The sequence below is a fragment of the Sapajus apella genome, unplaced genomic scaffold, assembly GCF_009761245.1.
Source record: "Sapajus apella isolate SASKATOON/1434 unplaced genomic scaffold, GSC_monkey_1.0 scaffold178, whole genome shotgun sequence".
NCBI classification, from domain to species: domain Eukaryota; kingdom Metazoa; phylum Chordata; class Mammalia; order Primates; family Cebidae; genus Sapajus; species Sapajus apella.
In genome coordinates this window covers 967,571-984,416 of record NW_022437118.1, presented here as the reverse complement: position 1 = coordinate 984,416, position 16,846 = coordinate 967,571, and the positions used below count along the sequence as shown (strand labels likewise).

Here is a 16,846-nt window from a genome sequence, read left to right as displayed (position 1 = left end):
AAAAAAAAAAAAAAAAAAAAAAAAAAAAAAAAAATCATAGTTGAAGAAAAACGTTTAGAACTGAATGAAAATACTTGAGGAGTAAGAAACTAGCTGACAGAGATAAGTCTATCGCTGTTTGGGATTATGTTGCATTTACATTTTTTTAAATTGTAGCTTGTCTTATGTTCATTTAAAAATGAGCAGAGGAGGCTGGGTGCAGTGGCTCACACCTATAATCCCAGCACACTGGAAGGCCAAGGCAGGAGGATTGCTTTGAGGCCCAGAGTTCAAATCCAGCTGGGCAACATGGCAAGACCCCATCTTCACAAAGAATAGAAAAAAATTAGGTGACTGTGTGCACCTGTAGTCCCAGCTCCTTGGGGAGTCTGAGGCAGGAGGATCACTTCAGCCTAGGAATTTGCAGCTGCAGTGAGTGGTGATTGTGCCACTGCACTCCAGCCTGAGCAACAGCTTGAGATTCTCTCTAAAAAATTAAAAACTAAAATTTTTTTTTAAAAGCTGAGGTAGGAATGTTTTCTAAAAATTTAGAAACTCGTGTCCAGTTTGGCAAAATTGAAAACACGAAGGGTTAAACCTTGAAACCATAATATACCTAAATTCTTAAAAATTGTTTTTCTTATATCTTTATTTTATTGCCAGATCTCACTATCTAAAATTCTTTTCCTGCCTACTCTGAGTACAGGTTCATATGAAACAAGTGTAAAAGAAATAAAAAGAGGAAACAATATATAAATATATTCTGGGTAGCTATGAGTTGGGTTTAGGGCATTTGATTTATGTTTATTTGACCATTTTTATTCCTTCAGTGTTCTCAATTCGTAGTTTTGAGCTATGTTTTGCAACTGGTGATGAGGAATTTGGAAAACATGGGGTGGAGGTCTTTTTCCTCTGGAATCGGTTAACTCATTTTCTAGGCAGAATTTCACCCTCACTCTTAAGTCTTAGAATCAGTCAGACATTGGCTGACAAGGAAAATAGACGCAAGATTTCCTCAAAGCTCAGCTTATATTACTCAGTGCTGGTTGATATTAACCTGTAACTCCTTCTTCTTACCTCACTGCCCTGCCGTTTTGAAGGAAAAACAATAAAACGATTGGATTTTTCTCCAGAAGAAAACTAAGTTGCTGATGGATCACATTGTGGTGGGTCTTGCTCTCACCTGGGAGGAAGCGCTGCCACCTGCCGCCCTCTGCTGGTCAAATAAAACCAGCTTTAGGAACCTATAGTTCTTTCCCATGGTGTCTACACCAGCCCTGTCTTGGACTTGGCCCAGCATTCTCTCACTGAGAGAGAACATGTGCATTTTTTATGAACAATGTCATCTTTCCTCGACGACCACTATTTCATTTCTCTCTCTCTCTCTCTCTCTCCCTCTCTCTGTATGTGTGTGTGTGTGTGTGTGTGTGTGTGTTTGACAGGGACACACTGTCACCCAGGCTGAAATACAATGGCACTTTCTTGGCTTGCTGCAACTGCAGCTTCCTGGGTTCAGGCAGTCCTTCACCTCAGCTTCCCTAGTAGCTGTGCACCACCACACCTAGCTAATTTGTTTTTTTATTATTTAGTTAAGATGAGGTCTCACTCTGTTCCCCAGGCTGGTCTTGAACCAAGCTCAAGTGATCCTCCTGCCTTAGCCTCCCAGGGGCTTATAATAAAGCCCTCAGGATCCTGCATGCACCAGCAATGACTGCTAGGCAAAGTGGTGAGGAAACCTAATTTCTAGTCTACTAATTGAGCGACCTCAATTAATTTGATTCAATAAATAGTTTATTTTCTGCTATATGCAAGATGTTCTATTGAACACCATGACTGATGGTATATAAAACATGGGAAAGAGTTACTACCTTCAAAAGGTTCACAAGTCTGGTAGGGCAAATACAATTCGGTAAGATGTTATGGCACGTGGCAGCTCATGGTCACAGATGTAGAGGTACCAGCCCCTGGAAGAGTACAGAGGAGGAAGATCACCACTGGCTGCATCTCAGACATTAACTGACTGATTAGATTCCTGGGCAAGTTCATGGCAGGGCATTTTCTCAGCTCTCCTCCCCAAAATCAGGATCCCACCACTTGAACTTTTCATTGATTTAACAAATATCAACAGAACACATTGTGCTAGGTATCATGCTAAGCTTGGAGCTTGGAGACAGTCATAGCAGAACAATGCAGTCCATTAGAATTCAAAGAAAGAGAAAATTAAAAATTTAACAATATAAATAAAAAGTAATAATAAAACCATATGGTCCTTGTCCTCATGGGCCCAGTAGTCCATAGGGAGCCATAGACAATTACATGGGTAATTAGTCTACTGTGTGAGAAGGTTATCCTCCTCCAGTTCATACTGATTTGCTTCAAAGTAGAAAGAGAAAAAGTGAGGGAGAAATCTTCTAATGGCCATAGTCCAGAGTCAATGTTAGAAAAAAAAATTAGTGTGGACCTTCCCCAGGGTCTTGGTCCTTGCTGAAGGATTTTAAAGAAGAAGACTGAGTAGAGACAGGATGGGGAAAGGGATGGAGAGCAAAGATAAGCAGATAGGCCTTTGATGTCAACGACAAACTTTTGCAATGCTTTCCTAAGACCCTCCCACTTTGCTGAATGCTGTGATGGAAGGAGCACCGGACTAAAATTCAAGAGCTCTCAGATCCAGTCCTCTGTTGCTGTGATCTTAACACTTCACTTCCCTATCTCACCTAGGAAATGGGGATAAATAACATTTGCTCTGCACATGAGGAAGTTTTGGCGGAGCACATGAAGGACTTTGTGAGTAGCTTAGGCCAACCACATAATGCTACCCAAATCAGTGATGCTGTTACCATTATCAGCTACACCTTGTGTCAAGGTGGGCTCTCCTCACCTGGACTAGCCAAAAGGCAGAGGAATGAAGACCAAGACTTGCATGAGCCCCCTTCCAGTTGGAGAGCCTGTAATTAAGACTTACTGGTAATCTTTCTCTCCAATGTCTCTGCTAAGGACTACACTCAAATTAGGAATATTTGCTTTTGGCTAGGTGTGGTGGCTCACACCTGTGATTCCAGCACTTTGGAAGGCCGAGGTGGGCAGATCACTTGAGGTCAGGAGTTTGAGAGCAGACTGGCCAACATAGTGAAACCTCTCTCTACTAAAAATACAAAAAAATGGCCGGGTGTGGTGGTATGTGCCTATAGCCCCAGCTTCCCAGGCATAAGAATGGCTTGAACCAAGGAGGCAGAGGTTGCAGTGAACTGAGATCACACCACTGCATTCCAGCCTGGGCAACAAAGCAAGACTCTGTCTCAAAAAAAGAGAAAGGATTTTTTTTTTTTTTTTTTTTTTTTTCAGACAGGATCTCCCTCTGTCACCCAGACGAGTGCAGTGACACAGTCATGGCTCACTGCAGCCTCAACCTCCTGTTTCAAGTGATTATCCTGCCTCAGTCTATAGCTAGGACCACACCTAGCTAATTAAAAAAAGTTTCTTAGTGACACATCGTGTTGCCCAGGTTGGTCTTGAACTCCTGGTCTCAAGCAATCCTTCCACCTTGACCTCTTAAAGTGCTGGGATTACAGGCAGGAGCCACTGCATCTGGCCAATATTTGCATTTCATTTTATTTTATTATTTTATTGAGACAGGGTCTCTGTCACCTAGGCTGGAGTGCAGTGGCACAATCTTGGCTCACTGCAAGCTCCACCTCCTGGGTTCAAGTGATTTTTGTGCCTCAGCCTCCCGAGTAGCTGGGATTACAGACACCTGTCACCATGCCTGGCTAATTTTTGTATTTTTAGTAGAAACAGGATTTCACCATGTTGACCTCAAGTGATCCACCCACCTCAGCCTCCCAAAGTGCTGGTATTGCAGGTGTGAGCCACCACGCCTGACCAATATTTGCTTTTTTAAACAGTGTGTCTGTTTAATAATATACTTAGCACAGCTGGGGTTATGTGATGAAAAAGAGGAGTAAGGCAAGAAGTGATTTAAGCAGCACTTTGGCGTGTTTTCTTATAAAAGTGTAGGTTTTATAAGTGCCACAGTGTAGGTTTATGAAGCCCTACTTAAAATCGTATCACATATAAGCCTGCTACTTGTCTCTTCCATTTTGTTAGCTTTCTCCTCTCTGAGACTCTTGTCATGAACTCCATGCCCTACTTCCTTGTGGGTTCCCATCATGATGGGAAATACAGGTCATTGAACCAAGTTAGCAGCATTATCAAATCATTTCCACCCCAGAGTCCTTCTGATGGATTCGGGGCAGCAGGTGGAGTGTAATGTTCCATGTTTGTTGAAAGCTGGTCATTAACATCTGTCAGGCGCTGCATCAAATGCAAATGTTGTTGAACTCCATCTTTCCCACAAGACTGCTGGCCATTGAGGGTGGTGAGCAAGTCTGCCTTACTCCCTACCCGGTCACCACCACCTCACCAAGGTCAGCTCAGTAAATCTTCATCAAGTAAATTGAGTCCTTACATCAAACAACCCTTCCACATGGCCATTTTTATCCCCAATTCACAGATAAAACTGAGGCAGGAGTTGCTTAAGAATGTTGTCCAAGGCAAGAGAGTGTGTCTGTCTTTAAGTCTGGGTACTACATGCTCTGTCTGCTCCCTGAGCTTACGCTCTCTTCTGCGCAGCGTGCTGCTAAGAACGTCCTCTCTCAGGAGCTATGGATTATGTTGTTTGTGAATCATTTTCTAAAATTTTGCATCCATCTGTGTTTGCCAACAGGCTCTAGTCAAGTATTATTGGTCATATACCCAGAACTGGGTATTCTGAGTATGTGACTAATAACATTGGTCCTCTTGGTCCTATTCTGAGATTCTCCTTATGAACCAGTCCTAAATTCTTGGAATGTCTGAAATGAAGTCAAAGATCAAATATGTATTCACCAACGTTTATTAAATACCATTGTGTGACAGCCCTGGGCTAGGGCCCTGAGGTACAGAGGTGAATGACAGACAAATAGTTCCTGTCTTTAAAGAGCTCACAGACTAGTAGGTCTGACTGTGCCATTTTTCCTTCAAAAATAATTATTAAGAAAGTGAAACATGCTGACTGCAGAATATTTGGGAAGCCCACATAAGAAAATAAAGGAAAAAACAGTCACCCCCAAATTAAGATGTTTTATAAATCCCAAGGGTAGAGCCTGTGTCTTAGTATTTCCCTATCCACAAAACTGTACACAGATCTTAGAGCAGAAGACAAGTTCAGTTAATGCTTTTTGAATGGGGAGGAAGCCACCGTGAGGTAACCACTGTTAACATTTAGAAAATATTCTTAGCCTTCTTTTCTTTGACTGTCAAATGACTGACTGGGATGCCATTCTCTCTGCCTCATCTAAACCAGAAAGAGAAATATTTGGCCTCTTTAGCGTCCCCTACAGGTGGTGCAGTGCTGCTCATAGTTGATTCAATAGCTCAAGTGGAGCAACCCTTCACATCCTTCCCCATGCCATGCTTTGGAAATCTTTTCACACAGAGGACTCTTTTAAGTGTAAGAAATGCAGTAGCTCCTACCAGATGCTCTCATCCACTCCCCTACCCCACCCCAGAGAAGCCTCTGAGGCAGGAAGTTGGTTTATCCAAGATCAGTTCCCTGGGATAGAGGGGGGCTTTCATCAGGTTCATTATTAACAAGGCTGCATGTTGACTCACTTTACAGAGTTAAAACAAAATCCCAATGCCTGGGCCTCACTTCACACCAATTAAAACAAAAACTCTAGGCATGAGGCCCAGGTATTGGCCTCTTGTGTTTTTAAGGCTGCCCAGGTCAGGTGTTGAGAACCACTGATTTAAAGACAGGCAAAGGAGAGGTGTAAGTGGTCTTTTGAGACTAGCAGAGGGCATTGCAGTGGCCAGAGTTGGGACACTCAGCCCAGAACTTGGCATCACAAGGGTTTTCTGCAGCCCACTTTGTGCAAAACTTCAGTGGTATAAGTGGGCACTTGATTTGCAAAGGGGAAACAGAAGGAAATCACGTCTTTCTTCCAAAGGGCTTATATGGATTCCTCTATAAGGGGAGAACACACAGAAACCATGCATGTTCACAATGATATGCATAAATACAGGGAAATAATGACAAAGGCCTCAGTTGGGCTGTTTTGTAAGGCATGTGAATTTTCTGGCCTCATTATAAAGGAAAGAAGAATTTTACCAAATAAACGATTAGAGATAAGCCTCATTAATAACAGGCTGCTTAGCAGAAGGAAAATGATTACATTTAAATAGGTATTGAGTACCTGTTATTTGTCAGGCATTGTGCTAAGCACTTGACGTACATAATCTCATTTAATCTTTGTGATAACACTTTATACTAGGTATTATTTATCCCATGTTATAGTGGAGCATCAGTTATTAAGTAATTAACATGGAATCACATTAAACAAAACAGATTATCTCAGCCTGTCTCCAAAGTCCATGCCGTTTTAACAATGCCAGGCTGTACAATCTGGACTTGCACAATTAGCGGTAATACAAAAGATAGGGGGAAAGTGATCATCTTCTCAAGAAGAGGTAGTTTTCCAGAATAGCTAGTTAGCTAGAATGTTTTTCCTGCTGTGAAATCTCCAAGGTGTCCTGAGGCAGGCAGCATGGTATATACACAGAGCCCTAGCAGTGTCTTCCTTGACCCAGCCTTGTGACTGGACTTAGTTGGCTTAGTCACTTAGTATTCATTTTCTCACCTATGAAGTGGGCAGGGTCAGAATGGTTGGGTCAGTGGCTTCAAGTTGCCCCATGCAGCCCTGGGTTATAGGCGATCATGCTTGGGAAAGAAGAGACAGACAGGACTTCTCCTATTCTCCTTCAACCAGAGAAGCTCTTGTTTAGCTGCTTGAGGAGACATTTCCCCTGCCTGGGGATGGGTGAAGGGTAAAGGGAGGACATTTGGAAGGAAAACGCTAGGTTAGTGAATTTCAGTGACCCTTCCAGTTTGATAGGTCTCAGGTCTTCTATTTTTGAGTTTGTGATATTAGGAAGAAACAATGCCACCACATTGCTTGAGTGTATAATGAACAGGAGAGTGGGCTTTCTGCCTGTGAATGGAAGAAAAGCAACTGAGAGGAGGAAGGACAGAAAGGTCTGCTGCAGCAAAAAGATCAAAAAAGAAAAAAAAAAAAAAGACCTCTGCTAGCAGAGCTCCAAGTCACAGTAAACCTGCCTGGGGCTGCATGCTGCCAGGCAGGAATGTGAACAGCCAGATTAGATGGCGTAAACCAAGTGTCATTTGTTGCTAAAGAGAGGTTTGTTACTGTGACGGTAATACAGTCACAACAAAGTGGGAAGTTGGGCTCCAGGTCTCACCTCCCTAAATTGTACTTTCCTTTTACTCAATTGGGTGAAGTCTCTTGTTCTGTTTTAATAGTTTAGGATTCAAGCAATTTTCTGTTTCTTTGTATTTTTCAGATCTTAAATCCAAATTTCATCCAAGAAGGTGAGTTAAAAAGCATTAGAATTGGGAACATGGAGATTGGTTAAATAAATTATAGTTAATCTAGCATTGAAGCACTGGCTGCAAGCAGTGGTGATAGAGTTCTGTATTAATGGACAAGGAAAGATGTTTATCATGGACTCTTAACTGAAAAAGACTAAAACTTGCAATATATATAATGGGATCCCATTTTTATAAGAAGTCTGTTTGTATAAAGCCGAAAAGGATATATACCAGAATGCTCACAGTAATAATCTCTGAATTATGTGACATTATGGAGATTTTCTTTTTGTCTGTATTTCCTAATTTTTCTACAATAAACAGTTATTACTTTTTAACACTTTTTAAAGAGACCTAGATGACTCTCCAGTGTTATGCTGAAGGTTATTTGAATCATTACGTGATATGGGTGGGAAATGAGAGTGGTGTGTTAAAAAATGGCTGTTTTGTTCTAAGTTTTCTCTGAATGATGTGAATGTATGTTGATTTGATTATAGTGGCCCCAGAATTCCTTGTGCCCTTGGTGGATGTGACCTGCTTGCTTGGGGACACAGTAATACTGCAGTGCAAAGTCTGTGGGCGGCCGAAGCCCACCATCACTTGGAAGGGTCCAGACCAGAACATCCTTGACACTGACAACAGCTCGGCCACATACAGCGTCTCCTCTTGGTAAGCTGATTGCCCTAACACCAGCACCAGCAGCCCTTTAGCAGAGCACTGGGAGGCTGAATGTGGGATGCAGCTTCTGCTCTGGTGACTGGCTCTGCAAGAGAAGAGCTGCCCTGGAGCCTGTTCTAGCTCAAACACTTGGCCTTGGTTAGGAGAGAGACTGAGTTAAACATGAGAGGGGACTCAGTGCTGCGAGAGTCACAGCCTCTGCCGCTCAGGCTGCAGCCTGATGGATACCTGCGGCAGCACCAGCACACATTTCCCACGGTGCTCAGCACACGTAGACATACCTGGGACCAGCAGAATGGTTTGCAAAGACTGCACTCTGGACCCACGTTAAACAAATAGGGAAAAACATAAACCTTTATATCTCAGGTCAAGCATGCGCCATACTTAGGAAGAGTTTTTACAGTCACTGCCTTACATTCGTCCTGGAAGGCGATCTTTCCCTACAGATCCCCAAGTAAATCTCTAAGTCAGAAGATTCAGACTTCTGATGAAATGGTAAAGGCTCTAGACCTGTAGTAAAAATGTAGTCCTCAAATCTGCACATCCTGAAATTTTTGGTGCCCTTCAGGATGCTGTAAAACAATGAGATGTTTAATTCCTTGCCTAAGAACAATGTTATTAGAAAAAGAAATGACTCATTCCAAAATGTGCAATAGAAAATCAAGCTGCAGGCACGCTTCTACACAAAAAGTCCATTTAGCAAAACTTGGCTGACTGCCTCCCAGTCATCCTGTCAACATTTGTCGTTACTGATTATGAACTGGATTGTGTACTGTTGCTTACAATGGACAAGCGGTAGCAAGCCCTAGATGCTTAAGAAACATTAGTGGAAGAAGCACCTAGAATCAAGAAACTTTCATTCATTGACTTAATTTGCATGTATGTGAAATAGAAAAAGACCATCATTCCTTGGTATTCCCAGCAGAGACCACCTGGCCAGGTCATAAAATACCAGTGGGTCCAAGAAGCCTAGTGTGAGAGGCAGTGGTTGGTGAGGATCATGAAGAGCTCCAGGGTATATCATAACCCTGGGGAAGGCGCATGGCTGACTGTGACTTCTGTGTTTCAGAGCAGATCTCCCCTGGAGATGTTCCTGGAACTTATATTGGGATGAATGGGGAAATTACCATTTAGGTGATGGAATTTACCCTTTCTTAGAAATTCACCTGATTATTTTGAGGATCCCACATATAGAATTTGAAATACTTAACATTTTTCTTCTTCTTTCCTTTTTTTGCCAGTCATTTATTATCGATCTGTGAAACTGAAAATATTCCAGGACAAAGTTGCTACTGATAATAATACTAATAATACTGTGAGCCAGAACTTGCATAGGACTTTGTATATTTCAAACCATGCTCTAATTCTTATGTCATTTTATTTCTTATTCTACTCCTCATGTATAACAAACTTGAGAGATGGGCGTGGCCAGAAAATTTTTTTTGATAGAAACAACTGGTGATGTAGGGAGACAGAGTGATCACCAAGGTATGTAGGTAGCTCACAGACTAGGGACTGACCTTGGGCCGCAGAACTCTGCTCAGCACACCATGTGCCAACCCTATGAGATTTTACCTAGCAGTCAAGTGTCTTATCACTGGAGTCTAAAGAGCATCCTTTTGGTGTCCCTAGTGATTCTGGAGAAATAACCCTGAAGATCTGCAATCTGATGCCCCAAGACAGCGGGATTTATACCTGCATAGCGACAAATGACCACGGGACCACATCAACATCTGCAACAGTCAAAGTGCAAGGTAGAGCCTCTTTGTTAGTCAAACCTTCCTAAATAATTTATTTGAGACAGGCTCTTGCTGTGGCTCAGGCATGGTCTCTGCTCATGGCAGCCTTGACCTCACAGGCTCAAGCAATCCTACTACCTCAGCCCCCGGATTAGCTGGGACTACAGGCATGCACCACCACGCCCCGCTAATTTTTTTTTTTTTTTTTTTTTTTTTTGCGTTTTTTGTAGAGATGGGATTTCACTGTGTTGCCTACGATACCTTTTAAAATGTTTATTTTTTAATTGCAATAAATCACACACAATAAAATTTATCGTTGTAACCATTTTCTAAAAATTCAAATAGAGATGGGGTCTCGCTATGTTGCCCAGGCTGATCTCATTCTGCAGGGCTAATGCGATCCTCCCACCTTGGCCTCCCAGAGTGCTGGGATTACAGGCATGATCGACTGTGCCCATTCCACCTTAAACGTTTTAAAACATACAGTTCAAAAATATATAAATAAATGTATATAAATAAAATGTATAAATAAGTTTATAAATTAAGTTTGGTGGCATTAAGTACATCCACATTTTGGGGTTACCATCACCACCATCCATCCACAGAACTTTTTTCATCTTCCCATCTTTCTGAAACCGCATCTGCACCTGTTAAACAATGACTCCACTCCTTCCTCCCCAGTGCCTCTTGGCCACCACTGCTCTACTTTCTGTCCCTACCAATTTGTGTTAGTCAAACTTTTATTTTTCTTGAGACAGTCTTGTTCTGTTGCCCAGGCTGGAGTGCAACAGCATGGCACCACTCACTGCAGCCTCCACCTCCCAGGCCCCAGCTATCCTCCCATCTCAGCCTCCCAAGTAACTAGGACTACAGGCATGTGCCACCATGCCCAGCTAATTTTTTAAACTTTTTGTAGAGATAGAGTCTCAAACTCCTGTGCTCAAGTGATCTTCCTGCCTTGTCATCCCAAAGTGCTGGGATTACAGGCGTGAGCCACCACAACTGACCCTACATTTTAAGTGAACATTATAAGCATTCCCTGCAACCTGGGGGAGAAAATGTCCATTGTAAAAATTCAAAACTAAAGTTCTGGCAAATGAGAAGAGAACGAATCTTTGCTAAGAGCTGTCTGTGGCCTACCATAAACCTCCCATCAACATGTTAGTTCCCTGGCCAAGCATCATCTTCAGGGTATAGTACTTAGCCCGAGGAAGAACTTTAGACAGCATGACGTGTCTCCTGGAGAAAGGTATGTCACTTGGTGGAGAAGGTCATAGGAAAAAATTGCAACATGGGTTAGGGAATGTTTCCTCGATGACCTTATACCTTGGTGCAAAATGCCAAGTTCTGCAGAAATAGCACCTGATCCTGACTTCTGTCTCCACAGGTGTTCCAGCAGCCCCTAACCGTCCCATTGCCCAGGAGAGAAGCTGCACCTCTGTGATTCTCCGCTGGCTGCCCCCCTCCAGCACAGGAAACTGCACTATTTCTGGTTACACTGTGGAGTACAGAGAAGAAGGTGCACTATCTTCTGCTCTTCTTTTTCTTTTCTTTTCCTTTATTTTTATGTATTTCTTTGAGACAGGGTTTGGCTCTGTCAACCCAGGCTGGAGTGAAGTGGCACGATGTCAGCCTCACTGCGGCCTCCACCTCCTGGGCTCAAGCCAACCTCCCACCTCAGCCTCCTGAGTAGCTGGGACTAAAGCGCACACCACCACACCCAGCTAATTTTTGTATTTTTAGTAGAGGCAGGGTCTCACTATGCTGCCCAGGCTTCTGTGAAACTCCTGAGCACAAACAGTCCACTTGCCTCAGCCTCCAGAAGTGCTGGGATTATAGGAGTAAACTACCACACCCGGCCTCCTGCTCTTCTTTTTCTCTCTTCTCTTCATATCTAGGAGGTCCTTCAGAATTGTAAACATATTAGCCTCTTCATCTTTCAGAAGCTGCTCCTTGCTGTGTCTTCCAACTCGGCACAGAGGCCTCAGTGTCAAGCTACAGTTGCCTTCTGATCCCAGATGTTGAGCAGCTGTCTTGGCTAAGATGATACAAACCTCCCTGACATATTTATGACCCAGGGCAGCTTTCAAGGTGCCTGTATCCCTACTTAACACTCTCCATCACCCAGACAGGGATGATCAGGCCCATTTTACAGAAGAGGAGGCTAAGGCCTAAATAAAGTTAAGAAACACAAGATTATAGTTAGTAAGAGGCAGAGCTAGCCGGAGAACCCAGATCTCTACTTTGCTAATTGTGGTCTTTCTCCCAGAGAAATAAGTACTATAGTATGGGCAGAGTTCTACACCCCCTAGCCCCAGATAAAATTCAGACAATATATCTTTTTAATTGTGCAGTTTAAAATTGTGCAATTTAAATTGTTAAAATTTGTTACATTTACATGCTAAAAGTGAATATATTTCTTCAGCAGTTAGAAACAACTGCGACTTCCATCTAGTTAGCAAGAAGAATTAGTTAAAATAAGAAGCTGCCAGATAGCTCTAACTGTTAACAACACAAGTACAATTATTCAGAATAATAATAAAATTACTCTGAACCACATTATGAATCGCACAACTGAACTGAAAGCAACTGCTTGCTACCCTATCCCCTGAACCAAAACCATTTGTTTTATTCTACTTTCCATGAGGCTTATTATTTTAATTCTTCTTTCTTCTTCTTTTTTATTAAACAGGCCCTATGCAGTTATAAACCCATCTATTTCCACATCCTTCTTAAGCTGTTCTCTCTTGTGTCTCCCAGGTCAGCACAAAAGTATTAATAGTGAGCTGGGAGACACATTTTACAGAGTTCATATTTACCTTAGCATTATCTAGTTCATAGTTCAGCTCATTAACTAAGTTCTCTTGGGCAAATTGTTTAATATTTTTGAGGCTCAGTTTCTATATCTGTAAAATAAGATTAGTGCTGTCTACCTCACTGAGTTTCTGTGGTTTTAAGAGAGAAAGTTAAATGAAAGAATTATGTTGAAGACACCTTCCACAGTATCTTACATGTACTTAGTGTTCAATACATGTTAATTTCCATTTTGTTTCCATTTCCAAATGCATATTTTCTCTCATGTTTTTTTTTATTAAAAATATACTCTTCTGCTGGCCTTAAGTTTACCGTGTGTCCCCTGCAAATTCTGTATTATCTCTTTTCAGTCTGGCACTTGCACATTTGAAAGTGGACAGAATCTATAGGCCAGCTTCTTCCACGCCTCTCACCATTTATTTCATCATTTAGGAACTTGAACCCAAACTGCCACAGTTGGCCCGCAGGCTTTCAGAGCCTGACACAGTGACCACAAGCGTCCCTTGAATTGAATGTGTCCTTTTTTCTTTATTTGTTTGCTGAAGGTCTTTGAAACAATGTCCCTTTGGCTTTTCTCTTCCCCTCTCCTGGGAAACCATGCACTAGGTTCTCAGACCTGGCAGCAGTCGGTGGCTTCGACCTTGGACACTTACCTCGTCATCGAAGACCTTAGTCCCGGGTGTCCTTATCAGTTCAGAGTCAGTGCCAGTAACCCCTGGGGAATCAGCCTTCCCAGCGAGCCCTCGGAGTTTGTGCGACTTCCAGAATATGGTGAGTCCAAACCCAGCCCCAGTCCCCCAGGCAGTGGGGACGAGGCACCTGGCTGCCTGTCACAGACTTACAGGCACCTGGTGGCTTCAGTCAGGCAACATTCTGGAGGCCTGATAAGAATGTTTCTGTAAAGTATAGCTCCAAGCGTCTTGGGCAAATGTTAGGTCTGCACCCATGCCTACCCCTGCACCTGCCAAGTTCCTGGGGAATGAGTATGTCTCCAGGAATGGAGAGTTACAGACAGGAGTCACTAGTCCCATGAATGTTCTCTGCCCCTCTTCTGAGACAGTATACAAAGCCTTCTCACACCCGGGCACCCCTGCCAGCTGTAAACATACCTCCCTGCATGAGGGACTCACCCACTTCAAACGGGGGAGAGAAAAGCACCCTGGATGAAGGACTTCAGTACAACATGAGGATTTCATTGTTTCCTCACCCCCAATCATCCCAGAATTTCTTTTTTCAACATGGGTTATAATTTTATGTAGATTTGTTGAAAAATTAACTAAGATACACATACAACTAGCTAAATAGGAGTATTTTACGAATATGGTTCTTATTTTGCCCAAATCATCTTCATCCCGGGACATTTTGAAAGAGAAAACTTGGCTATTCTAAAGAAATCTCCAAATGGTGAGATTTCGGGCAGTGCAAGGTAGTGGTCTGTGTGTGTTGGGAAGAGCAGTGGGCAGTTGACTGTATTCAGGAGACAATGGACCCATGTGTCTTAGGGTTAAGGGGATTCTGGAGTCCCCAGAGGGGTTTGGGAAACCCTCTAAGTCACCTCTGCCCCCACCTGAATCCAGAAATGCTCTCCAGTTCCAGCCCTACTGTCAGCCCAGTTTTCTCCCAGTGACTTTGACTTTGTTCCCATGAGCCTGTGACTCATGCAGAAACCTAGGCCCTAGGTCTCTGTTTCCTCAGAATTCAAGATGGATAAGCCTCCTTCAGTCTCAGCCAGGCTGTGCTCTGGGAAACCTAAGGGAACTGGCTCCCGAGTCAGCTGAGCCAAGCTGCTCATGTGATGCCTCTCCTCCCAGGCTGCAAACTTGCTCCAGCCCCAGATGATGCTGTGTTTTGCTATCTGTAAACCTTGGTGGCCAACAGACAACACAAATGTGTACTGATGTGCATGCTTTGTATGCATGTGTATGTGTGTGTCTGAATCATTGCCAAGGAATTAACACATCATACAAGGTAATACTGCCGAACAATCTACTCAGGCGTGTATTGTGGGTTTAGTTAAATCCTTCAACATACCAGAAAAGCTCATTAAAGCCTATTAATGCCTGAGAAGAGTGGGGTAAGAGAATTTTTTTTCTTCTCTGGTTTTTTTTTTGTTTTTGTTTTTTTTTTTTTGAGACAGGGTCTCACTCTGTCTCCCAGGTTGGAGTGCAATGGCGCAATCATAGCTCACTGCAACCTCGACTTCCTGGGCTCAAGCAATCCTCCCACCTCAGCCTCCTGAGTAGCTGGGGCTGCAGATGTACACCACCACACCTGGCTAATTTTTGATTTTTTGTATAGACAAGGTCTTGCTATGTGGCTCAGGCTAGAAAGAGAAATTTCTAAAATGTCTTTTCCTTTTCTCCTCTCTTGACCATATAACTTTTCCCTTCTTCTCTCTCTGCATCCTTTTTACATCCCTGATTTTCTCCGGCTCTTCTAGGCCTTCAAAATATTTTTCCCCCTTTAACATTTTCTACTAAACATCTACTTTAAAATATCCAAAAGTCGCATTTCTGATTGTCCTGAGTTTTCTCTTTAAGTAGATAGGAGAGAGGGGCTGACTCTGTCATGTCAGTTTCCCCTTGAATGATTTTTTAAAATAACATTCCAGGGAATCATGGCATTTTCCCGCTGAGTTAGACTCCATATTTGGTCATGAGAATTGCTTTGGGGTTATTCTGGAGCTTTTCTGTTAATCTCTTCTTTATTCTTATATGTCATCCTTGATATTGTAAATGGATTCTCTCTCTTCCAAAGATGCTGCTGCTGATGGTGCCACCATTTCTTGGAAGGAAAATTTTGACTCAGCTTACACTGAGCTGAATGAAATTGGAAGGTAATGACACAGTTTTCTATTCCTTCATTCATGAGCCCCTAGCAATGTCACAACAGAATAATAACTTGTCACTTGTTTCTTTTACAAATGCAATTCTCTCCATAGAGAGAAAACAACTAAAATATTTATTTGTATTTTCTATTGTTCTCTAACTTCTTAAATTGGATGTTTCATTCATCAATTCTCAGTCTTTCTTTTCTTTTCTTTCTTTCCTTTTTTTTCTTTTTTTTGAGATAGAATCTTGCTCGGTTGCCAGGCTGGAGTGCAGTGGCACAATCTCAGCTCACTGCAACCTCCGCCTCCAGGTTCAAGCGATTCCCCTATCTCAGCCTCCCAAGTTGTTGGGACTACAGGTGCGTGCCACCATACCCGGCTAGTTTTTTGTATTTTAGTAGAGACAGGGTTTCACCATGTTGGCCAGGATGGTCTCGATCTCCTGACCTCGTAATCCACCCACCTCGGCCTCCCAAAATGCTGGGATTACAGGCATGACCACCGTGCCTGGCCCCTTCTTTTCTAATATAAGAATTTAAGGCCCAACATTTTCTTCAAAGTACAATTTTAGCTATAGGTCCCAAATTTTGACATGCACTATTTTCCTTAGTCAGTTATATGTAATTTTCTTCAACTATGAATTTTTCTTTGACCTCGTTATAATGGAAATATGTTTTAATATATATGAAATTTTTTAATATATGAGTTTTTAAAGTATCTTTTTATTACTGATATCTAACTTAATTTGCACTGTAGTCAGAATCTAGATGGTACTGATTGCTCGGTTTTTGTTCAGACTTGCTTTATGTACAAGGTTAATTTTTGTAAAAACTTCCCTATGTTCCTGAGAAGACTGTATAATCACTAATTGTTGGGTACAGATGTCTGTACTACCCATGTAGCAAGCACGTTAATTATTTTATGAGTTTTTCTAATCCCAATCCACCCCTTGCTACACATACACATACATACCTATCTCTTTGTCTCTTTCAGTATTTTGGTTAGAGAACATTTAGTGTGTCCTCAAAAATAAAACAGATAAAAATACGACTTTTAACAAAAAATTAAAAATCTATTTCCTGGCCCACAAAATAGTTGATAGGAAAGAAGCAAAAGAGGTCCATCCCTGAGCACGCTTTGGTCTCCAGGTGGTCTGGGTGAGGGAACGTGGGTGGATCTTACAGGTTGCCCACTCGAAAGATCATCCACCCTGGATGTATAAATAAGAGAACGCCCACTAACAATGGGCCATGGGCATCATCTCTATCTCTGATTGGCATCTCTCAGGGAAGCATAACATTTCTTAAGTGGGGTGGTTGTGACGGAAGTTGTAGAGGAAGCCAAAACGGTCCTTATTACTGTGTCTTAGGGCAGGAGTCACAG

At 42.4% G+C, this 16,846-nt stretch overlaps 1 protein-coding gene across 1 annotated transcript in view; it reads left to right on the top strand.

Annotated features, from left to right (window-relative positions):
• The window catches only part of KALRN (kalirin RhoGEF kinase), a 602,830-nt gene that overhangs the window by 567,952 nt on the left and 18,032 nt on the right, over positions 1 to 16,846 (top strand). The window contains exons 52-57 of the mRNA XM_032268307.1: positions 7,378 to 7,405; positions 7,900 to 8,071; positions 9,713 to 9,834; positions 11,207 to 11,338; positions 13,240 to 13,404; positions 15,391 to 15,469. Coding sequence (XP_032124198.1) covers positions 7,378 to 7,405; positions 7,900 to 8,071; positions 9,713 to 9,834; positions 11,207 to 11,338; positions 13,240 to 13,404; positions 15,391 to 15,469 — 698 coding nt within the window. The remainder of the gene's footprint in view (positions 1 to 7,377; positions 7,406 to 7,899; positions 8,072 to 9,712; positions 9,835 to 11,206; positions 11,339 to 13,239; positions 13,405 to 15,390; positions 15,470 to 16,846) is intronic.